General features: G+C 38.2%; 2 protein-coding genes across 5 annotated transcripts; one reads left to right on the forward strand and one right to left on the reverse strand.

Moving 5' to 3' along the window:
- LOC118280620 (zinc finger protein 878) lies at positions 1–25,579 on the forward strand. Its single transcript, XM_050699195.1, has 11 exons — positions 1–557; positions 1,162–1,287; positions 15,067–15,170; positions 16,076–16,124; positions 16,490–16,683; positions 17,133–17,338; positions 17,647–17,763; positions 22,488–22,697; positions 23,164–23,262; positions 23,746–23,968; positions 24,859–25,579. The coding sequence occupies exons 1-11, from the start codon at positions 455–457 to the stop codon at positions 25,228–25,230; spliced, it is 1,803 nt and encodes a 600-aa protein (XP_050555152.1). The 5' UTR covers positions 1–454; the 3' UTR covers positions 25,231–25,579.
- LOC118280622 (putative nuclease HARBI1) lies at positions 5,906–11,719 on the reverse strand. Of its 4 annotated transcripts, none has more exons than XM_050699197.1 (6): positions 11,291–11,712; positions 10,749–11,011; positions 10,128–10,324; positions 9,622–9,754; positions 7,447–7,579; positions 5,906–6,863 (listed from the first exon to the last, which is right to left on the reverse strand). In XM_050699197.1, the coding sequence occupies exons 2-6, from the start codon at positions 10,983–10,985 to the stop codon at positions 6,427–6,429; spliced, it is 1,137 nt and encodes a 378-aa protein (XP_050555154.1). In that variant the 5' UTR covers positions 10,986–11,011; positions 11,291–11,712; the 3' UTR covers positions 5,906–6,426. The 4 variants fall into 4 exon arrangements, with proteins under 4 accessions (XP_050555154.1, XP_050555156.1, XP_050555153.1 ...); XM_050699199.1 differs by having other exon boundaries at positions 5,920–6,863; positions 11,590–11,719; XM_050699196.1 differs by having other exon boundaries at positions 5,920–6,863; positions 11,532–11,712.

The raw sequence follows: 25,579 nt of genomic DNA on the forward strand, positions 1-25,579 counted from the left end.
TAACTGGTTTTGACAAGTAAATGGCTGATTGTGATTGTGGCTAGATCGATTTGTAAAAAATGCGAAAAAGGACTTGATAAATAGACAATTAAGCGTCATATCTTTCCTACGTTCGATAACGAAACACTTAATTGTGTATACAAAGTGGATTATTTGTTACAAAGCCGTGGAAAGACCTGAATACCGCATAACTGTATCGTCGGTCAACCGCGTCCGCAGCCGGTAGATATTCGCTTCGACCAACAACTATTGACTGAAAATAATTAATTACAGCAAAGTTTAATTTACAATGAAGTGAATAGACGTTAAAACAATGATTTTGTGTGCAATAAACATGGTTACGGCCAAGTTACATCAAGAAAATGGGAAATAAAAAACATCGTGATTGATTTGTTAATGCAATCATTTTTTATTTAGTTTTTGTGGTGAGAAAAGTAGGTTAGCACGGTCAGCGATGGAAATGTCGCTGCCTTTGGTTGAAATTTCCGTGAAGCCGGAACCAATGGAGGAGGAGGGCACGAGTAAAGAAGACAGTCAGAAACAGGACAACTGCAACTGTAAGTCATTTGCATATTTCATAGAACTAAAACAACTTTTAATTATAATTGTTTATAATAAGTTAATTTCATTACTAATGTAAGAAATGCCCCTAATTGTATACTCTAACTCCTGAAAATCTGCTCCTAAAACAACCCACTGACAGATAATATCAGTCAGTGAGTGTTTTTCTGAATATTTTAATGATAATTATGTCCCCTGTCTGAAGGGATGTCACATTAGTTGTGCCATACAGTAAGATATTCTCTTATTCATAAATATAAACAATTGAAACTTATCCGGAGTTTGTGAAGACAACTGCCACAATATTTTTGTATGCAAACACCACTGGTCATATTTTTGCATTGTGCGCAACATTTTGCAAGACAGACTCATAGTTACCCAGTAACGCAGGTGAACTTACTGACAGAACTTATCATAAGATAAACTACATCTCAGTTTCACTATTTTTCTTATCGACAACCAATAAAACTTAAAGCATTAACTGCCGAAAGAAAACAAAACTAAACCTCGGTCACCAGTGTCCGACGTAATGGTTAACATGATAAGCGAGAATACTATCTATAACAATATCATTCACACCCTTAATATAATTAATTTCAGTACGACCAGAAGAGCTATGGATAAAACCGGAGCCATTAGAAGATGAATCTCAAGATTCCAGAGAGGGGGAGACTTCGGAGAACGAGACCAGGCTGGAGGATGGAGATGCAAATGAGGAACTCCGGAGTGAGTATATACAACTTTAAGTCTCATTTACTAATCCTCTTGGGGCATTGTTCTGGAAACTTGTATCAATTGTTCAATTCTTTGTTGGATTTTATGGTGTATTCTACGGATATTACAGCTTAACACTCAACCCTTTTAAGACCCTGTTGGGCACAGCAGAAATAGGTATTCAGTTACACATTCAAATTAATACCCTAAGCCTTAGGAAGCCAAAGAATTGCCCTTAGGGCCTAACGGCAATAAGGCCACTGCCCCTATAGATACCTATTAACATGGTGCCTGTTTGACTGGCATCTGAAAATGTCTTCTAGATTTACTTGTAAATAATTTCAAATTTTGTCAATCAAGCTAACAGAAGAATAGTGGTAAAACAGTACCCTTAGTACGAGTTTGCTTTACGTACGTACGAACGAAAACGATTTAAGAGCGTGTTCGGCACTTTGATTATCTTCTTCTTATCCAACCAATCTGAGCACCGAACGCGATTTCGTTTCGTTTTCGTTGAACGTAAAGCGAACTCATACTAAGGGTATTGGCCAAAAGTTACGTAAAATCAAAAGGAACCTTTGTTCAAGTAGTATTCAGCGATTGGTAAACCGTGACATTTAATTATTGAATTAGCACTTATTTATAAGTGAAAATTAGATAATTAAGTTTTGTATAACATAATAATGTAGCATATTATCATAATGTGGAGTAGTTACTTAGTAGTTTAGAAATAATCATTTTCTTTTTAATTGGCTACAGAGAAAGTATAATAACTTTGTATATTTATGAAGTTAATCTTACACTGAAGCAATCGAAAATATTACCTATGAGTAAGTAATCCGTCCTATCCTTTAACTGTAGTGTGACAATGAAACCGAGTGGCAATAGATGGAAATAGAATAGAATATACATTGACTGTTTAGATGAGGTAATATTTCATTTTTACTTGTGTTATCTGCTCAAAACAAATCAATTAATTATTAATTAAATATTCAACTGTGATTTAGGTTTTGTGCCCTACAGAATTCCGTTGTTCCTCTACTAATTACCTTAATATAATGAAATGAAATATATTATGTCACTAATATGCATGTGTCTCATGGGACTACTATACCGGAGAGAACTAAATATAAATATGTCAATAATATTCCCATAGGGCCCTTTTTTATAATAACTATACCCTTTTTTATTTGTATGTATTTATATATTCATAAATTAGAATAGGTATACATAAGAGACTATGGTGAATGCATTTTTTAAATTACCAAAATTACTAACAATTTTACTACGATAATATTTTCTTCCCCTTATTCCGGCATTGTGTCAGTTCAACAAGTTATTATATAAACAAAAAAAAAAATACAGAAAATACAACATAAAACCGCATGCTGTAAGTATACGAAAGTTATACTTTTTGAATTATTCGAGGGTGACCAACCAATAAATATAATTTTTGTTTTTAGGGAGCCGACAACCTAATGCCCCTTCGAGGAAACAGATGAAGGTTTTCCTTGATTTTCTGAGTGAGCACACTGATCTTGCGAACTGTCTGTTGAGAGGGCCCACTGGGAGGGCGAAGGCATACCAACTTTGGGAAGACATTGCGGAGAAACTTAACACCATCAGTGGATGTACTAAGACTACACAGCAGTGGCAGAGGGTGAGTCTTTTTGTCTTTCTTTAAAAGTGAAAAATGGTAGGGCTTAGTCTAGAGCCTTTCGTCGGACTCCACGCTCAGAACAATAATTTGTAGACAGGCAAAGAATCCACCGTTGAATGCATGGGAATGAAAATTAGGTGGGGCAGTATAAATGAGCCGGCTCGACTCCAACCTTCCGGAGTGAAAGGGCAGCAAAACTTGTAGTCCCTCTCATAAAGCGCCTGCTCGTTTGCCCCTTCTGTCATTGGACAGCAGCTTGTTTTATTGAAAAAATGCTGCTGTCACATATCCACTAGGCATTCACAGTGCTACAACGTATATTAAAGAATCTGTATTATTTCTTATCCCAAAACCTCTGTATTATATTGTTATAACTATTACTCGTACTGCAAGGTTTATAAAACAAAACACCGTTTTGCGTCACCTATCTTACCTTAGGGGTAGCTTAAAATTCAAAAGAGTTTGGTAAAATCGAGCTATTTCATTGTGAGTTAGCATTATTATCTTATCCAGTATCTATCTTTGTATTTACATGTTCAGGCGAATTAAACACGAGAATTTGTCATAACTATTTCATTTTCAGAAGAGATAAATGGAGATTGCTTCAGATATTGTCTCTCCGTTCATCAATTCCCCCACAAAAATACTGTTGTTAAAGATAAATAAACCTAGAAGAAAGGCATACTGAAAGACCCTCTTTTGAGTATGCCAATGTTTGTTGTTTATGATCAAGATTCGTTCGCTAATTTTGTAAAACAAGCATGACATTGTTTATTTTCAAATAATCTACACGTAGCGCGTGGATAAGATATGAAATTGTGAGTCTCATGGTTGTACAGTCATCATGTAAGCATTTTTTTTAGAAATGGATTGATCAGGTATAAACCTGATCTATTTTTCTTATCTTAATGTATAGTTAAATTATGTAACTCACTTCTTTGACCACAAAATCATAGTGAAAAAAGTGATATACTTAAAATCATGCATACAACAAAGTTATACAAGTATTCTACTATTTTTGGCAACATACATGATAACTGAAGCCGCCTGCCAAGTGTGAGGATTATCGCAAACCCCCTTCTTATTTCCATAAAGGGGGAAGCCTATACCCATGTGTCCAATAGACATAGTTTTTGATGACGATTCCTAATCTATTTCCAGGTGTGGACAGACAGAAAGTACGTGGCAAGGAAGACGGCAGCCGTCCATTTTGCTGCAGCAGCAACTGGTACTCCCCCGTCTCTACAGCTGACGCAGCAAGATAAGAAGATCCTCACCATCCTGGGTGAAGCCATACCGCCTCCGCCGATGGTCACAGACTACCAACTACCCGCCTGGCCTAAGAAAGCTGATCGAAGTGAGGTTAGTTCTTCAATATCATCATCACCCATTGCAGGCAGAGACAATGGAAGGCCAGATAATATGATCCTAGCATGCCACATTCGCTCTACATTAATCAATCTCTAAATGCATGGTTGTCGATTAGTTCATATGAAAATTATAAGCCTAGGTTTCCTCACAATGTTTTCCTTCACCGTATGTCAATTGCACACTCTACAAATAAATTATCTCCTACTTTCACAGCCAAAAGCAGAACCAAAACCAAAAGTAAAGCCACAAGATTTTATAGCCGAGTCTTTAGCTCAGAAGCGAGATGCGATTAGAGCAGAAAATGAGCCGAAACCAAAAGAACCGGAGCCGGAGGAACCAGCCGGACCACCGGAACCGAAAAAGAAGTACACCCCTTGGAGACCTCGCACGAAGAAAAAGAAAGAAGATAAAAAAGAGCCTCATAGTTGCAGGAAAACTGATTCTCCCAAAGTAGTCGAACCGAGAGTGACAGATACTCCAAAATCAGATGGCAAGAAAGACCCTCCTAGTGTTGCCGAGAGGATAAAATTTGAAACTGCTGAGGATGACCCTCCTCCTACGATTCCGTCCCAGTCAGGGGTCTCGCGACCTCCTGAGAATTCTAAGGAAGCTAGAAGACCTGATCCGCCATCTTCCCCTTCTCTTTCGGATCCCCCTTCGCCACAGGCGGCACTTCCTGGAGGTAAACCAAAGTATTCATTCATTTTTTTTTTAAGTTAGTCGCAAATCAAAATCAATCTTTCTTGTCCGAGTGGGGAAAAAGAAAGTTCATATAATAATAACCACAGATTTATTAACTTGGTGTCATTACTTTATTTAATTACCAATAAAAAAGTCTTTGTACTTAATTATTTATCAAAGATGACCAATCAGTTGCCAGTTTAATTGTTTGTAATTTAGGTACAGCTTACTCTTGTTATCTGAATTGTTTGAGAAAAGTTCTACTGATTTCTAACCACACTAGAGATCGCGTGACGTCTCTACACATGTAGCTCCGAGAAATATGAGACCTGGTCTAGCTTGAAACTTGTCGAGCTTTTTTGACGATAGTTATTACAAACAAAATGCTTTTTTATCCCCTAATGATATACGGCTAAAAATCCAATATTCTTGACTTGAAATAGTGAAAATCAATATAACAAAAAGCTGCTATAGTACTTACACGTTGTTTTTCTTCCACAGAAGGCTTTCGAGGCGGCTTAAGATTGAAAGCATGCATGGATCCCTACACAAAACAGTTCATAAAACTCGAAGAAGAAAGAATAAAGAATGATCAAAAAAGAAACTCTGAGTTGTCAGTAATAAGGGTGAATTTACAACAAGGCACGGCTGAGTTGGCCGAGATAAGACAAACTATGCAAGAGATGCTAGCTGTTATGAAACAGATGCTAGGCAGTAATCAGTAATATAAGTCAATTTTATGAAGTATTTGTTAAGTTTATCTATTGATAATATTTTTATCATTAATAAAATGAGTTCTATTGCAATCTTTATATGGTTTTTTATTTATATAATGATGCAGAGTAGTCAGTTTTTAATGAGATAAAACCACCTAATATGTATTATTAAATTAAATAAAAGACAAACAGGTAACTTTCATCCGTAATACTATATTTTCGCATTTATTACACTTACATAAAGTACATATTATCCATTATACATATATGTAATACATCAAACTCCTTATTGCACAAACTAATCTTATTGTACATAACCAAGCCTATGGTGCTTTTCCACCAGAGATGTGCTATGCTACGTTGCTGTGGATGCGTTTGGCTTTCACCTATCATATTCATTGGTACACATAGCTTAGCACTGGTGGAAACGGACTTAGCTAAGCTATGTTTTTTATATGGAAAGATAAGTACTATGGATTTGTGCTTCGATACATCGCGTACTCGAGCTGCGCATCGTCCTCGCACAGCAACTTTGAGGCGCGCATCTTCGTAGCATAGCTACATAGCACATTTCTGGTGGAAAAGCACCCTTATAAAAACATAATCATAAACCTAAACAAAGTTTTAAATAGATTACTCGTGGGACATATAAAACAATGTTTTATGGCTACCTCGCGTAACTTTTAGCAAACCAACTCGAGCAACTTCAACCGTAAAACACAATTAATACGTCCTCCGACTGCGAGACTTTGTTCTATTATTATTCTGCACAAACCGCACCGTCTCAAAGTACTCGACCAACTGATTCCTAGCTTCTACACCTGTGTAGCTGTCCTCATAATCACAATGAGTTGCATATTTGTATTTCCTTCTCTCAGCTCGAACGTCCTTTAAAGTTAACTCAGGAGCTTTCAACCCCGCCATGTTACAAATATTATGTAAAACGCAACACGCTGTAAAGATTTTCCCCATCATGTCAAAAAAGTATCGGGGTTTGTTAGCCAGGAGACACCGCCATCTAGATTTCAGTTCCCGTATCGTTTGCGTGGCTGTGGAGTGTGCTGCTTTGTGGATGACGTTGTATCTGAATTCTGGTGTCAATTTTGGGGGATCTTTTATCGGTGTCATTAGGTAGTCTTGTTGGGCATAGCTTGCGTCTCCTGAAAACACAATTCGATTTATTATTATCAAAAACAGGTTACTTACGTAAATATACTGAGAAAAGCTCTACTAGTTTCGAGCCACAAAGGTACTCTTCACCGTAAGTGGCTTACGCAGACGCAGTGACGTCCCGCAACCCACTCCTGCCCTCTGTGATTCGAAACTAGCATGATATGAGCAGCTCTGCCTACCCCATAGAGGATAAACGTCGTGAAGTTGTAGAATAGCTTGATATTTGATCATTTATAAGGTCCTTTGATGTTTTAAGTGTGGGAGAGCCATGATTCGGCACGAAAGGGCCAGCTCGACCGTAGTGATACCACCTCGCAAAAAACCGACGTGGAACAACACTTGCGTTGTGTGAGTGAGCTTACCGGAGGCACAATTACCACCCTTCCCAATCGTCCAAATCCCCGATTCTCCAACCACCCTTAAGTTCCTAACCCCCAAAAGGCCGACAATGCACTTGTAACATCATGGGTGTTTACCGTCGCGGCGATTGCTTACCATCAGGTGATCTGTCTGCTCGTTTACCGGCTTATATCATAAACAATTGTAGTCTGCTAATAACAATATACTCACCTAGAATGTAAGCAGTATCATCAAGATTCTGCATGTGATGAGCAAGGGGGTGCGAGCTCCATATAATCTGTTTACTGGACGCTCCACCGTGAGACGAGTCGACACTTAGGATGTTGCAATCAGCGTCGCAAACCTGAAAAATTATGTACATTCAACTTAAAATGATTTTTGCTCTCCCAAAGTAAGTTAAAACGGTAACACCGCGTTATTTACAAAGTCTAGGGGACCAACTCTAATTCAAAGAAAAACGAAGTTTCGTCCGAAACTTCGCAAAACTCGTACTACAATTCAATTTTTTGCGAACTTTCGTGAACAAAAATTAACGAATGAAATGAAGATGTAATTTCATTAGGTAGTAAATCAATAAAACCTACGGCCGAAAATTAAACGAAACTTCGCATTCGAGAATCGGAGTGACTACTGATGGAACATTTTATTTAAAAAAAAAAAAAACATTGGTATAGAAAACACATCATCCAATTACTACAATTATGTGGCAACTGTCTCAAGTTTAGCAGTTTTACCAGACAGGAATAGAACCATTGAATCGAATTGTACTAAACATGTAGTCTAACTTTTCTAGTTTAGTGTAAGTTTGTTACTAAATAAATTATTTTGTTATCAGCTTACTCACGTAACCGAGGAACTCGGCTTAGTTTCAAGCCATGTTAGAGGCTCATATTAATGAGCAGCATTCCGCGACAATCGCCGCGTCGTGTGTCACGGAATGTTACGTGAGTAAGCCGATAACATAATAATTAATTATGTCTCACGAAAGTTATAATAAAGTTTGTTACTCTTTGACGCAAAACCTACTGAACTGGAAGCCAGGTACCAATTTTTTAGGGTTCCGTAGATTCGTCATGTCTGTCTGTCTGTCTGTCCGTCTGTCCGTCCGTCCGTCCGTCCGTCCGTATGTCACAGCCATTTATTTCCGAAACTGTTGGGCCTACATAGTTGAAACTTTGTAGGATGATGTATTTCGATAACCGCTATTCGAATTTTGAATAAAAATTAATAAATTTAAAAATTAAAGGGGGCACTCCATACATGGAACTGATTAAAAAAAATTTTTTTTTCAGCTAACATATCCGTGATTGGTGTCTATGGATAGGTCTTTAAAAAAGACATTAAGGTTCCTAAAACCACTTTTCGTCAAAATCAATCGTTTGAAAGTTAGACGCTTCCAAAGTGGAAAAATGAGTGTCCCCCCCTCTAACTTTTAAAATAAGAGAGTGAGAAAACTGAAAAAAATATATGCTGTAGATTTTAATGGAAACTAACAACGAAAATTGGTTTGAACGAGATATCATTATTAGTTTTTAAGAAATAAAACATTTTCAAAAACCGCAAATATAACTTTGTCGTTCATACAAACACTATGTAAAACCAAGTTATTTTACAACTTTTATATTATGTCACCTACTTGCTGTTACGGAACCCTTCATGGGCGAGTCCGACTCGCACTTGGCCGGTTTTTTTGTCAGTAACTCTAGCTCAACTGATAGCTTGTAGGTATAGTGCTTGAGAGTCGTATTATGAAGCCTTGTGGACGTCAGCTGCGGTGCTTGCGGTGGGTTAAGCAGTGGGAAAGAAAAGAAGCCAAACATGTGAGAAAAAATATGAATAACGTTTAAATAGTCGGTTCTTCTCGATTAAAAACTCATCTAATTTAAAATTAGCATAATATTATGACAATATAATAGTGCAAAAATATTATGTTGGAAAGAAATTACTATTGAACCGTTATTTTTTTACATTTATGGGCGACTGCCACTGCCCAACCCACTGTACGCGCCGCATCGAACGTTCATAATGCTTCATAATACAGCACTCTGAAGTATTTTACAAATGATAAACTGAGAGGAAATTGGTCCTGAAAACCTGTCGCTGGCTTACGGTCTATACTGAACGGTACCCTTAGTATAAGTTTGTTTTACATTTAAAGTAATCGAAACGAGAGCGCGTTCGGCGCTCTAATTGGCCGGCGCGAATGAACCAACCAATCAGAGTGCCAAACGCGCTCTCGTTAAACGTAAAACAAACTCGTACTAAGGCCTCGGATTGGATTGAAATACAGAGAAATAGATAGAGTATCAGTTACTTGTTGACCCGGTAATACAGACGCAGTCCCTAATAGAGGCTCGTTTATTATTGTAAAGGAAAGTTACTTACAATTTGCGAAAACACCGTATGGCTGTTGTTGTTCAGGTACAAGACGTGGTCCTCTGTGGGAGGCTTCAGGACAAGCACGTGGGTACTGTCTACACAGCCCAACACATTCGGGAACCCGAACTTCTCGTAATATCTGTAAAAAAAAAAAAATTATGTAGGTTTAACTCATTTATATGTACAACTATCTTCTGACGTGGGATAAAAAGTATCCTATCACCCAAGTCAGCTTATACCCTGTCTGTATACCAAATTTCAAAAAATCCGTTCAGTAATTTCAATGTGATTGACGGACAGACATACAAACAAACAAACTTTCACATCTATAATATTACTAGCGACACCACTCACTGTATCTATTAAACAAACGCATCAAAATCCATTGCGTACTTTTTAAAGATTTAAGCATACAAAGACGAACGGAAAAGGATATAGGGACAAAAAGCGACTTTGTTTTATACTAGTTATGTAGTGATATAGTTAGAATGTATAAATTACAAAATACTCACTTCTGTTTATTCATTTCTCTGTCCTCCTGAGTCTCTGGGAATTGTATGAATTTCTCTATAATGCTGGGATCATTCAGAGCCCGTGTCACTTCTCCTGTACAGCGAGTCCTGGACTGCTTAGAGAGCAACATCCTGCAGCGTCTATTGTTAACTCCACGTAAATGGCCCCAGGCGTAGTAGTTTAATGCTGCTAGGATCTGAAAATAGAGTAGCAAGTTTAAGTATTCTGTATATATTTGTCGAGCATTAATCTAACAACTACCTTATTGATCTAGTCATCATAAGGGCAACTGCTGAGAAAGATGTCACATTTTCTATTCCCAATATGGTTTCAAAAAAAAAAATTAAGACTATTTATTTATTAAGAGACTGACAAATATTATAACGTTTTAGATAAAAAAGAATAGTGTCAATTTTTAGTAATGAGACTGTGTCTAGTATTATGGCCTATGACAATGGCAACTACTAATAATGACTGTAAATATTTAATACATTGAAGATATCTTTCAAAAACTTTTTTCTTTTATGAGATTGTCCGGTAAATAGTTAGACAAATCACCAAATGTATGATAATAACCAAATGCAAACAGACAGACAAATGCATGATAATTATGTATTTACCTTTAACTTAGGGTCCAGACCTGTGCAGCTTTTCTTTGGCTTCAATAATGGTGTTAATTCATCGCATAACACTTCATACAGTTCCCGGGTTACTCTATATTTGTATAAAAACTCCTTTTCAGATATTTTAGCTGGGTTAAACTTTTCCCTTAACTTGCGACGTTTGCGGGCCCGTTCACAATCGTCATCCTCCTCTTCTAGGAGAGATGATCTTATAAAGAAATAGGAGAGTGCCATATTGTTTTAAACTAATTCCATCGAATCTGGAACAATAAAACATGGTTTATATTTATTTTAGATGGATTTAGGGATCAAACGTGTTGACGGATCTCTTTAAAGCTATCAACGTCGCTAATGGACACAAGCAACAGAGGAGACACAAGTTTATTGCTAGTCTTATAAATATGGAGTGTTTTCCTTGGTTCAGCTGTTCTAAAGCTTTATCAAGATAGGTCTGACATGACTGTAGGTAAAATCGATGAAACCTTCCAGTAGTTATGATACTAGTTTGTGTTTATAAGATCATCGTGTTTCATACGTACTTAGATCGACTTCATAACCTCCGCGTTGCGGCAATTAAGTTACAATTACTGCTTTCTAAGATGTTTTGTTTCAGTTTGAGCACAATTTAAACCATTGTAAGTAAATTATTACTTATTAAGTTAAACTCGAAGCTAACAAATAACTGTATTGTAAGGAGAGAGCGCTCGTTCTGTTTCCATCACAGTAAAAACTCAAGCGATGGGCGTGGGTCTTACGAAGCTCACTAAACCTTATAATTACCTTGTTTCTTAACCTATTTACACAATTAAATATTTAAAAACACTAATAAACTGTTTACTTTTCGCGTTTCGCGTATTGTTGTGACGTTTGCGGCCAAACAATTTTTCAACTGTCAATGTCAAAAACAGAAAACTCGAATGAAAGAATTGTATTCGTTCGGAAATCGCTTAACGGTACATGTTCCGTTTACTGCCACTCGCGGCCACACACCTGTGCGGGGTGAGGCGTACTAATGAACATGCGCGGTGCTATTTACGCATGGCGTCTCGCGTTTTAATTAATTCTCAGACTAATTAATTACGTCTAGTATGGATCTAGTTACGTACTTACATGATGCGAAGGAGCCCTAGGGATGTTTTAAGCTATGCCAAATGTATTGATTTATTAATGACTTGATTAATTAACTTGGACATGTGATATTTAATTAAAAGAAAAATAAAACGTTGTTATAAGATCAAAGGTCTCAAGTTTAATTCGTTAACCGTTTAGCGTATTAAATAATAGGAGATTTTTATTACTCTTAGTAATAACGTGGAAGCTTGTAAAGCACCCGATGTATCTATTTATTACACAAGAATCGTAACAAAAATAGCTGGTGCATTTGATTGGTTGGTTGGTTTTGTTTTTGTATGAGTGAAATAACCCAAAACATCAAACACCTTTGTTTAATGTTTAGCACACCTACCTGTTTTAGCAGATTACTATTTTTTTTAAATAACAAAAGTACATATTATCTATAATATCATATATTTATAATGAATTAATTAACGACGTTAATTAATTCATTACGTTATTTTAACGTAACGTAACGTCACGCCTTTTATCCCCGATGGAGTAGGCAGAGATGCACATTACAGCACGTAATGTACACCCACTTTTCACAATTTTTGTCTAAGTCCCATGTAATAGGCCCACTATTGTAATGAATTAATTAGTGATGACTTAATTGAGTTCTTATTGAAACTTCCAAACTCCAACCCCAACATACGTGTATGTAGTGGGAGCTCAGACGGGGAAGGCCGTAGGGAGATTGTCATACCTCATCCCCCAATCGACCGTGCATATGGCGCGGTTAGCAAAATAGGATGCCTTGATATTTACCAGGAAAATCTTGAGTTTTTACTTTAAGTAACCCAAGATTTTCTAAAATAAATGTAAAATAGTGTTTGCATAACAAATATAATTAAGATTATAAGATTAAAATGGTCATAAACTGACTTCGGTTATAGCATAGCGGTTATCTGTGATGTGACTAATCAAGGGAATATGTCTTATAGGTTTATGTGCAAATCCACGCGCCCTCTCAGTTCTCTCATTTTCAGGACATCAGGAAAGATTCCCAGTACGTCTAAAACAAAGGCAGAAAAGAAACTTCAGTTTCTGGGTGTTTTTTCAAAAAACTTTAACATTTATTTAACAAATCATTATTCTCCCGCGTTATTGTGGTAGCTTATTATCATCCTTATTTTGATTGGATTGGTCACAGCTTAATTTATTGAAAGCAAATGTTGTGTTTCAATCGGCAGAATTGTTAACTTTTGGTTGAGGATAATGACGCCGTTAACTTCTTTTACTTTTTAGGGTTCCGTAGCCAAATGGCAAAAAACGGAACCCTTATAGATTCATCATGTCTGTCTGTCCGTCCGTCCGTCCGTCCGTATGTCACAGCCATTTATTTCCGAAACTGTTGGGCCTACATAGTTGAAACTCTGTAAGATGGTGTATTTCGGTAACCGCTATTAGAATTTTGAATAAAAATTAATAAATTTAAAAATTAAAGGGTTACCCCATACATGTAACTGATTCAAAAAAAAATTTTTTTCAGCTTACATATTCGTGATGGGTGTCTATGGATAGGTCATTAAAAAAAACATTAAGGTTCCTAAAATGGTCACCATTAAATCATTAAATTACTTAAAGCATGCACCTCTCCCACGGGAAGTTATGGGGGCAGGGGGTGGGTGTAGGTGGTAGGAACTTATTATATTTTGCACCTGCGCGCAACGCTGCAGTGTTCCTATTGATCGGTTGACATTTAACGGGCCTTCAGGGCATTGTGTAGTATTTATTAACTGTTCTCCAAATCTGACTAACATTGGTTAGAATTCCGTTATATTTTTAGAAAAATTGCGCCTGATATTCGTTTAGCCAATAGACACATGCATACTAGTGTAGATACAATTTACCAAAAACTTACTAAATAAGAATTTTAAAATCCAATGCCCTATAGGAAAATGAAAAGGATTGGCCACAGAAAGCTCTGCATAGGGACGAGTGGAAGGAGTGTAGGGAGGCCTTTGCCCTGCAGTGGGACGATCATGGCTGAAAATAAATAAATAAATAATGCCCTATAGCTAGTTAGACCTGTATGTATCTAAACATACATAGTTACTGGAGTTCGAACTACGCTCCCAACACCCTACCATCGCCTGTTGCACTCATACATTCGATTACCGAGGGGATTCCTCAGACGTGCTGCCGTTGCTATATTCACTGCCATTTTTCTCAGCCCCGTCGGTAGCGCGAACGAAGGGGTGCATCTTGGCACTTAGCCAAGACTTCTTTGCCATTGAAAAATGTCTCCCTAACTGACTGGGGCAGTTACTTTTTGTTATCAGCTGGGTACTGACGTAGTGTTTTCTTTTTATACGTTCATTTTATAGTGATACTTAGTTGTGGGACATTCAAATAGTATAATGGAATGTGTGGGTCGTTTTGTGGATATCATGGAAGGATATAGAGAATTAATGTATTATTTTTTTAGTTTAGTTGCAAGTTACGTTCAACAATCCCCAAATTAGTTACCTGCGAATTGTGTGCATTAGTGCAAACCGCTTATTCTTATCTCTGTAGTACTTAAGTATATATATGACATGATACAAATTGCACCCCCTAATAAAGAAGCCCCATTTTCGCAGTGGACTTTTGGATGTCATCTTTCCCGATACTGTGCTTAATAACAGGAATTATTATTACTAAACCCAACTTTTATACTAGTACTAAAATATAAGTATCACAGCGCTTAGTTCTGGAACCTTCCATGCCTATTACGTAACCTCAATACTGCAGATATATTGGCCCCTCCCACTATGCGTGCATCCTTTGTCTCCAATCTGCGCAGAGCTTATTTCCGCCCTGTATTGATCGAAATGCGGGTGTTCTAGTAATATAGTACTTATATTTGGGACCTAACAGACCTGCGCGGGATGCTGCGGTACCCAGCCCTCGGCGTCGGGTATAAAACAAGTGCAGGGGCGGCCCTGCATCCATTCGAGTTTCATTTCTTGCCGAGAGTGCACGCAACTTTTGTGCAGTTTTTTACCACCATTTCTTCTAAGTTAATTTAACAGAATGTCGTTTAGATTAATTGGGTTTTCGCCGCGAACTGTAACGATGACGAGTTTTAGTATTTTGTGCCGAAAGAAAGGCATAGAAAAGAAATGCGCGTGGCGATACAAGAGAAAACGCTTGGCCTGGCAATAAAATATCCTGTACGTACGATTATGCGTGGGAATATAGCTATCGATGTTTCCAGAAAAGGAAAATGAAGATGGGACATCGAAGCTGCCTCTCAAGAAGAGGTTAGACAAGACAGTCAAGCAGGAAGATGGCTGCTCCATCAAAGAAGAAAACAAATCGGTGAGTTTCTTTTTACTATTTTTTTTCTATCTAGGTGGCAGTGTGTTGCAGTTCGGGAATAGAGGTCCTTTACAATTTATTGTTGATTTTTATAACAAGATAGCCAGGACCAAATTTAGAGCTTGATACAGGGTGAGAAATACGTGGGATGATGGTAGAAGTGTTACAGGGGAAGCGGGTGCAATGGATGTATGAATGGAGAATAGGGGTGTAACAGGGGGAGGGGGTGGGTGAAAGGAGAGTAGGCTGAGGGGTGGTACAGGGGGAAGGTGGATCAAAAGAGTATGGATTTAAGGGGATCACTGCGCTACATATGGAACAAGGGAACAGGTGTGAACCCCGTTTGTTATAAATAGGAAGGTTTTAGTTTTTTATACAGTCCACACCTGTTAATTAATTTAATAATAATATAATTAAGTTAATTAAGACGGATTGAATTAATGAAATCAAATCTTTCGATAATTCGAACCTCTCGAATCTTTCGAATTATATCGAAATTATTACGAGGTCCCTAGAAAATCTCTATATATCGAACTAAATCAATATATTTTTATGCACATGGTAAAAAAACAATTCTACCTAATCAAAATGACTCATTAATTGGAACTTATCGGGGCGTCAAACACTTGACCATTCGGAGTTGCAGAGAGATAGGGATAGATAGATCTCAGAATTATCAGAGGCAAGAACGCAGATCTCAGAATGTAGGCAGTACTAGAATTTTGAGGCCACTTAAATGGGACCATTTGACATGTCAATCAGTAATTCAAAATATTTTAAGAGCCCCTCGCCCTCGTATTTTAAAAACTTCGAGTTTAGAAAAAACGAGAGTCGATTGTATATAGATATTTCAATACCAATTTAACAGACTATCGTTGTTTTAGTTTTAAATTGTTTTGTTTCAGGATGACGCTGGACAAAATGAGAAGCCGCCTGACAATATACAACCGAAGAGTGAGTAACATAATGATATAATTTCTTTTCCATAACTATATGTAAAGACAGAATTACGTATAAGTAGTAAGTTATGGTATACCGTAGGGTTATGTTCAAAAGTTATGCTATTAGACCAATAACCGACTCTATTGCTAAACAATAGAGAGCCTTATTACCAACAACACTGTGGTTAGATCTCTCCAGCAGAACTAGACACATAAGTCCAGGGGCCTTAGTCTGCTATTAGAGCAGTGCAAGAGGGACGCAGCTATATAGGTTGTATAGCTCCGTCCCTCTCGCACTGCTCAATGATCGACCATTCTGACACAATTGTAATAGCAGACTAAGGCCCCAGGTAGATTCACGAGCCTCCTCTTCCACAGTGGAAACCCCCCTGATGTACTCCTACGAGATCACGAAGAACATAGAGATAGTGACCATTGATGATGAGGAGCGTCACCAGGAGTACCTGGAGACGCTGAAGTCTCGTCAGCACATGCGTCATGTCTGCGAGAACTGTGCTGTCGGCTTCGTACTGAAGCAGGCTTATGATGATCATATGAAGGTGCATTCTCCGGTAAGTAGCTGTTCCTTTATGGCATAGGGTTTTCCAACAGAGATGTGCTATGCTACGTTGTGTGGATGCGTTTGGCTTCCACTTATCATATTCAAGGGTAAACATAGCTGGTAGAAATAGTGGAAACAAACCCAGCTAAGCTATGTTTTTTATATGGAAAAATGCGTGCTATGGATGTGTGTAATGTGGATATGCACACATCCATAGCTTTTATAGATGGCTTCCCTACTATTGATACATCGCATACTCGAGCTGTGCATTTTCCTCGCACAGCTTAGTACCAATGGAAACGGTCACGTATTTTCACAGCTTAGCTATTACATCTTCATAGCATATCTACATAGCACATCTCTTGTGGAATAGTACCTTGTGGCCGTTTTCACCAAACATATTTGCGGTTTATCTAACAATGAAGGTAGCTTTCTGATCATCTTAAAATATTCTCCTAGGAATCAGGCGAACACGAATGTGTGATCTGCCACTCCCGGCTGAAGACGGCGGACATGCTGTACCGGCACCGGCTGCGGCATTACCGGCGGTACCGGTGCCTGCTCTGCCGGACGCGGTTCAAGGACAAGGACACGGCAGCCTGCCACGTGATGAACGATCACATCGGACAGACCTTCGAGTGTGATCGGTGCGGCAGGGGATTCAAGTTAGTATTGTTTTTATAGCATTTTGCTCCTACCTACCATAAGAGTCAACTTAATCAGCCTGGACCTCCCTGATAAACCTGGACATTTTGAACTGCAATCACCATAAAAAGTTACAAAAAATTAAAAGATGATGTATCCTAGACTTCAACCAGACTATACCTTCAAAAATCTAGATTAGACAGAAAGATTATTTTAGTTAATCAAATGTATTTTTGAAAGTAATGCTTTTTTTAAATTGTCTGTCATTTTCACTGAACAGCCTGTACATGGTGCATTTTGGTTTAAAATTGACATCTGATTATTGCAGGCGGCCCCAATACCTGAAGAGGCACGTGGAGCAGTACCACACGAAGCCACATCGGCTGGAGTGCGCCGTCTGTCTCCGGGTCTTCCACGAGCGCGGCTGGTACCGGTCTCACATCAGGTTGGGAGTTTCTGCCACACGGCCGAAGTTGATTACCGATATCAGTTCGAAATCTTTTACATTAGTGGTGTTTTGAATCCTATAATGGGGCTGACAATTTTCTTTTATGAAAAAAAAGGCCGGCAACGCACCTGTGATTCCTCTGGTGTCGTGTCCATGGGCGGCGCTGATCGCTTACTATCAGGTGACTCGTTTGTTCGTTTGTCACCTATTCCATAAAAAGGCCCTACTTATAAAATAAAGATTAATAAAGAAATTAGTTGTGTTACAAAATGTGTTACATTGGAGCTTCTGTGAAAGGTTGATAGATTTCGGATTGTTGTCGGTTATTAATTTCGGCCGTTATTGTTTATTTTTATGGGATGTCCTATGTGAGCCACGAATATGACACGACGGGATCTGCATACGCTGCATTCAGGATCAAATCAATAGCACATGTTGTAACTCTGGAGACCTCCTACAACTCTCCGTAACCACATTTCGTTACTTTAGTGCCCGTGGGAGAGCCATAGTTAGACATAAAAGGGCCGGCTCGACCGGAGAAATACCACGGCCTCACATAAAACTAACGTGATACAAGATACGATGTTTGCCTTGTATTTCGTTGTGTGTGTGAGGTTTACCGGAGGCCCAATCCTTCCTCTTTCCCAAATCTCCCATTCCCAGAATTCCCAATAGACCGGCAAATGTTGCAACTTGCTAAACTTGCTAACTACTCCTCTGGTGTTGCGGGTGTCCATGGGCATACAATTTTAAGTGTGGGTGAGCCATACTTCGATTCAAATGGGCCGGAGTAATACCACGGCCTCACAGAAAACCGACTTGAAACAACCGAAGTGTGGTTTTGTCGTGTGAGTGAGGTTACCGGAGGCCCAATTACCCCCTTCCGCAATCTCCCCAATCCTGGAATCCCCAATCTTTAAATTGCTAATCCCCAAAATACCGGCAACGCCTCTGGCGTTTTCAGTGCCCAAGGACGGTGTCAATTGCTTATTGCCAGTTGATCAGATGATCCGTCTCTCATAAAAAACTAAAGTATTTGTCACAGAATTACCATTTTGTAACGAAATTTCGTTGCGGAATATTGTAGTAGGTCTCCAGTTGAGTCCTATGAGTAAATTTGTAGCAATATTGCACAAAGCATTCTTGTTTTAAAGGCGGGCAACCACACGCGATACTAAAACTGTGACAAGAATAGAAATGAACCGAATCATGTGGAATAAAAATTTGTCGCATCATATTCATCGGTCAAATAGGACACCCTTTAAAAATATAACAATAATTTATTTTTACCTACCCTACAAATCTCGTTACCTTGCAAAACCTTTACCAAAGGGTAAATAAATATACAAGACAGTAAAATATCTAATCTAATTTGTCATACGTTTCTTTAATCGTTCCAGGGTGTGAACTAATAATTATGATTGCCTATTATAATGGGGCCTTAGTCTGCTATTAAGTTGTAAATTTTATAACATACATTGATTTCATGATTATAAATACCTAATAAGATTTGTATATTTGATTTTGCAATCTGAATTTTGAATGATATATTGAAATCAATGTTATGTTTGAATACAACTATTGTAAGAGCAGACTAAGGCCTCTAATGATCTGATGAATTTACAATCTTCTTATGTACCACGACTTTTTTATTTATACTATATCTGGTTGTTGTATGATACATGTGGGGGAGATCTACAGTTAGCCAAGTTATTTGTTGAGAAAATTAATATTGATTCAGTACAGAGACTATCTATTGGTATAGTAAATTTTATGTTTTTTAATGAAGCCATATTTTGTCCAACCGTTCGGGTCAATAGTCAACCAATGGTTAACCAATATTTATTTTCTAACCTGCATAGTTATTAACTTGTCTGACTGTACTATTTAATTGAAATATACAGCTTATTCACGTGAAATATTCGATTAGCAACGAGTAGCGCGGCACATGTATATGAGACCCGGTCTCACTTGAAAGTAGTAGAGCTGTTCACGAATAGTTCACGTGAGTAAGTGGTTTGTTTCAATTAATACAATATGGTGTTGACTCTTTGATCCACAAATTGGCCTGGGACCTTAGGGTGTGTTTGTAAACGCACCCACAACAGAAGAGATTATGAGACGAAAGGAAGAACAAGAAATTAGAAGCACCACTCTCTGAAGTTTGCCGAACAATGAAGACACAGCATGAACGAAACATCTGAAACGCGAAACCTTCGTCGTTCGAAACATTCGTGATTTTTGTCCTTTTTTGGACTACCGCGACGCGCAAATTAATTATTAAGATTTTCGGCTTACTCATGTAAATGTTTGACGAGGGCTTCGACTAGTTTCAAGCTATGCTCGGGGCTCATATTTATGAGCAGTATTCCGCAATCCACGACGCCGCGACTGTCGCTCTGTTATTAGTTGAAACTAATCGAATTTCTCGTTAAACAGTAACGCGGGTAAACCGAAAAATATTAATAATTCGTTTTTAACCGACTTCCCAAAAGGAGGAGGTTCTCAATTCGGCCGGTATGTTTGTTTTTTATTTTAAACTTTACTGTCGCGAGTGAATTTGAACGCAGTTTGGATGATGAGTGAGTACCTTATTTCAAGTTAAAAAATTTAGTATTTTTCACTTATTCTTTTATAAGGTGGCTACATTATATTATATCTATACTGATATCTTTTTTCTTCTGTTTCAGTGAATTCAGTGGAGTTGGAGACTTTGCCCAACTCGGGTGTAAGTACGTTCGTTTGAAACGTTGACAGTTCTAAAATAGTAATGTTTAGATGGCGTTGCTATCGCTGTCATTAATGCCGCGAATTTTGCTACCGTACGTTATTTTCGTTTTGAATTACGAATGAATTTCAATTTTCATAATTTTCGGGATACCGCGGATTTTGATTTCAATTTTGTCTTGGTAGTACAATCGACTTATATTTTTCTTTTATTAGGATAAGATACTCATAGCTTAATTGTAAAAAGGAAATTCAAAGACGACTTCAAACGGACATTTTGTTTAAAATAGATCTGTAAACGGACATTTTGTATAAAATTGACTTGGAGGCTTGCCTATTTTTTAGGTCTATAATATTTTCTTAGCTACTGACTTATGTTGATGGTTTTAACAAGTTTAGTATAAACACATACGCGTCATTACCGTTAATATATTATTTATTATCATCATACTATCCGATACGGCCTTCAAGAAAAGAGCATACTCCTTTTTCAAAGGCGGCAACACACCTGTGACTCCTCTGGTGTTGCGGGTGTCAATGGGCAGAGCTGATCGCTTACCGTCACCCGTCTAATCTGTTTCATAATAAGAAAATTGCAAAAAACATAAGAAATTTTTATAGTCTTGTTTGTCCTAGGTATAATATCGATTGTACTACTGAGAGTATATCGTTCTACTGCGGGAAATCGTTTATTCGGTTTAAATTCACACTATATTTCGGTGACAAGAGAAATTCTTGTGTCGTATTTTTGTGGGTTAGTGATTAATTTGTTTTTTAAGGTAAGTAAAATATTAACATTAACTTTGTAATTTGGTAAACGATAATATTTTATTTTTTTACTATTTGATGCATACAATTTTAGTTTTTCTGTTTCAGTGAATCCAGTGGTGCAACGTAACGACTTTGACATTTCTAAACGATAAAATTCTGTCATAGATGGCGCTAATTTCCTTCTACTATGGCGGCCATTTTCTACACATTCTACACACAGGTTTTTAAGCATTTTTTTTGCTTTGTAATGGTAGATTTGCGAGGGCTTTTGAATTTTAAGTTTTAAATAGTATAGTAGGTTAGTTTTTAAACTGACATGGTCACTAACACTATCATTAGAACTTGAACCACATTCTACACACAGAGGTTTTTGATTTGATTTAGATTTGCGAGGATTTTTGAATTTTAAGTTTTAAATAGTATACACTATCATTACAACTTGAACGGGATATTTACCATGTTTATTTGTGTCTATGAGTTTCCGATATTTCGGCAATGTTGCAAGCGCCATGATCACGAATGAACTTTGAAAAAAAAAACATATTAAGTAGGTTACGTTTACTGGGTAAAAAACTCCGAATGGGGGCGAATGCGGTCTTTGTTTAAAACTGATTTAATTACTAACTTTTTCGATGACGTAGAGTTGAGTGAAAGTATTCCTGTGGTTTTAAATTGTTTTTTAAGGTAAGTAAACTGTAATTTTATTATGATTGATGAATGTTAAACATAATATTAATATATTGCATTTTCTTTGATGCCATTAATCCTTTCTTTTCCTGTTTCAGCAGAGTTTTCTTGGAGTATTTGCGAAGACTTACGAAGGATCTATAATATCTTTTTATTAAATGAAATGCCATGAAATGTGAGCATATTATAAAAAACAATAAAATTTCAAAAGTCCTCCTGGATCTTTCAAATTTTATCTTGTCGGGAAATTGGTTCCCTGGTCGCGTGGTCTCTGTTAAGAACTCGAGTTTCATGTCCGGGTTTAAATTACGATTTCAAAATTATGCATAATATGGCGAGAAGTTGGTGCGTTGTAGAACATATTCACACCCAGAAAGATCAAAGAAAATCGTGTGTAATGACAAGATTGGCGAGAAGTGTGCACTGACATAGTACACAGCAAAATAGTTGATACAGCGTGTCCTATACCCTTGTGATACTAAAGTCCAGTTAATGATGAGTCGACAGAAGAATAATGTCTATTGCAATCAATATAGGACGCACAACGAGGAAGTAAAAGCGAAGACGGTGAAGTTGCCCGCTACGTGCACCATCTGTTCGCGCGACTACAAAACTAAATCGAGCTTAAAACGCCATCTATTGACGCACGACCATAACTCTTACTGTCGAATATGTTTCGTGAAGTGTAAGAACAGGAGCACGCTCGGTGAACACTATTTGAAGGAACACAATGAGAAATATGAAGGGTGAGTCTTTGGAATATCTGTTTTATATTTTTTCTTAGAGATTGCTTGTTTTAAATTGCGGTTAGGAGTCTGGGGTTTAATGCCAGCGGCTGGTAAAGTATTATTGCGTCTGGATATCCGACGTACATAGTACACCAGTATTTTAAGGAATTCATAACTGGAGAAAGTCGGTGTAAGCTCAAAGAACATTTCAATGGATATACAGTGTGAAACTGTAAACTTATTTCCTTAATGCTGCGCACACGACGCCGCCACCGCGCCGCCGCTGCGCCGCGATGCTGTGTATACGTTCGCTATACGTTCGACGGCGAGGTGGCGGAGTCGTCACACGACCCCTTAAACTGACTCACTTAGTTGGGTGGGATATACAACAAATTCATAATGTACAAAGCTTCAATACATTTTCAGCTTTATAACAACACCATAAAGTTGAAAGGCTGTCGTCAAAATATGTATTATTTCACAGCGTGGCGGAGGAGACGTGTCCTCATTGCGAGCGGGTGTGCGTGACGCGGGCGATGCTCAAGCGACACATACAACGCATGCATGCAGACAGAACTAAGAAGTAAGTATTGCTTTCACAAGTAATTATTATTACACACAAAATCTAGTGCCAGCCACATCAGAGGTCTATGACCAGTCATAGATAGAAATAACATAAGTGGTTGGTACCCTTAGTATGAGTTTACTCTATGTGAAATGAGTAATCAATAGCCAGAGCCAGCCACTTCGGCGCTCCGAATGGTCAGCTCGTAGATAGAAACCAATGTAGCTCGAAACTAGGTAACGTGCCCGAAACTTTCTACCTCATACAATCAAATTGTAAAATGAACTGTCACCCTCGGTATTTCTGAACCGATACGACTTTCAAACTATACACAAGAAAAGAGTCTTCTTCTTTTTAAAAGGTTGACATTGCACTTGCAACTCCTCTGATGTTATAAATAATGTCCATTGGTTCTATTCGTTTGTTCCCCTATCCGATAAAAAAGCACTTCCTCTTAAACTTTCGTCTATTACTGGCTCTAAAACACCAATTCCTGCCCAGATATCAATGCGACCATTGCCAACGTCTCTACCTGACGAAGGGGGAGGTTCGAGCCCACATAATGTGGTCTCACATGCCAGCCGAGATCCGGGGAGGACATGCCTGCCCCTGTGGCCGGATCTTCAGAAGCCCCTCGTTACTCCGCAGCCACAAAGCCAGGTTCCACGAGTCCCAGCCACCGCCGAGAGTGCATCAGTGTGATCATTGCGACAAAGCCTTTGCAGTAAGTCTATTTTATTTTTATGTGCTCATTAAACTGTATAGCAGGGGTGGCCAACTTGATTAGACATAAGATCTACTGTTTACTAACGAAACCACTTAGTGTAGTAGTTAGTCATTACGTTGCGCAATATGGACTATTTATTTATATTTTTTGCCTTGCCACGATCGACTGGACTAATGGTCGCGATCGACCGGTTGGCCACCCCTGCTGTATAGTATACCATGTATTTAGTCATTGAAGACAAGTTCAAGAATAATCTGTGCCAATACAAGTCTAGAAGTCAAGAATATGTCGGTAGTCTACATCATTGGGAGATTCGGAAGTCTGAAGATCCTGCATCACGGATCATGGAAGCCTCCCATCGAATTCCAGGGCCGTGGAGGTTTCCGTGGTCGCGGTCCTGGAATTCGTTAGCTGGCTTTCATGAAGTCTTCGGTGGAGTTCTGCGGTTGTGGTGAGTTGGTAAGAGTATGACGTGTGATGTATTTGGTTGTTTGCTGATTTGATTTTGATGTTACCTATGTAAGTTGAATCGAAGAAAAACATTAATGTACAATAGGGTTAATGTATTGTATTTGTTTTATATGTACTATAAGCATTAACTGCCGAAAGAAAACTGTTAAAAGCAAATCTTCCGCTAAGCGTCGGTCTCCAGTGTCCGACGTGGCGGTTAACGTGTTAATTGGAATTTATTCAATAGATTCAATAACATTTCTTTTGTAATGACGTCCCCTATCTGTCCAGTAAAAGTATCTATGTCTTCTGTTCTCTATACGTAACAAAACAAAGTTTCCTAATTAATATGCTAACTTCATAAAAATATAAATTCGTCTCCAACATAAACCCTTCATATTCAAACAAATGCACTTACAGAAATCTCCCTTTCACAGAACAAGCAAGTGCTAAACCGCCACAAGAAGAGTCATTCCAACGAGATGTATCCCTGCAAGGAGTGCGGCCTACTCTTCAAGACGCAGCCGTACGTCAAGGTGCACTACCAGCTCAAACACCTCAACATGACACGAGCAGAGATCAAAGCCCAGAGGAAACTAAACAAGGAAAAGATAATACAGAATAATATACACAACACCCTCAATTGGGAACCCCCTCCCCCCATCTCCAGCAATAAGGGGGTGCTACCTACTGAGGCGGAGACCGACCCTCTACTTCTTGACGACAATGATGGTGATTCTACGATGGGACAGAATATTGCAATAGAAGTTCCGCAGTTTCAAACTTTTGTTGATATTCGAAGGGAGTAGGGAGTTGGGTGATATTGTTAGTCCCTCTAAACAGAGTGCCTATTACTAGTTTGGCTTACGTTAAAACGATAGATACGTTTATAAAGTTTGGCGCTCAGTACCCTTAGTACGAATTTGCTTTACGTTGAACGAAAACGAAACTTGATCGTGTTCGGCGCTCTGATTGGTTGGTTCATTGCCGACATTCATAGCGTAACGTAAAGCAAACTCATACTAAGGGTACTGATCAACTTTTCATAGCCAACTATTCAGAGGGGGAAACGCGACACCGTTTCGATCGCGGTAACGTAAACCAAACTCGTAATAGGCACTCCGATAGACAGATGACGTACACGCTGGTCGAATAGAA

Source organism: Spodoptera frugiperda, chromosome 16, assembly GCF_023101765.2.
Source record: "Spodoptera frugiperda isolate SF20-4 chromosome 16, AGI-APGP_CSIRO_Sfru_2.0, whole genome shotgun sequence".
NCBI lineage: Eukaryota > Metazoa > Arthropoda > Insecta > Lepidoptera > Noctuidae > Spodoptera > Spodoptera frugiperda.

Excerpts from the sequence above, each read along its gene's own strand:
- LOC118280620 (XM_050699195.1), top strand. The coding sequence starts at position 455 with ATGGAAATGTCGCTGCCTTTGGTTGAAATTTCCGTGAAGCCGGAACCA. Across the intron at positions 558-1,161 it reads GAAACAGGACAACTGCAACT|TACGACCAGAAGAGCTATGG; the intron begins GTAAGTCATTTG and ends AATTAATTTCAG. Across the intron at positions 17,764-22,487 it reads TGGTACCGGTCTCACATCAG|GACGCACAACGAGGAAGTAA; the intron begins GTTGGGAGTTTC and ends CAATCAATATAG.
- LOC118280622 (XM_050699197.1), bottom strand. The coding sequence starts at position 10,985 with ATGGCACTCTCCTATTTCTTTATAAGATCATCTCTCCTAGAAGAGGAG. Across the intron at positions 10,325-10,748 it reads GTCTGGACCCTAAGTTAAAG|ATCCTAGCAGCATTAAACTA; the intron begins GTAAATACATAA and ends CTCTATTTTCAG. Across the intron at positions 6,864-7,446 it reads TGATACTGCTTACATTCTAG|GAGACGCAAGCTATGCCCAA; the intron begins GTGAGTATATTG and ends TTGTGTTTTCAG.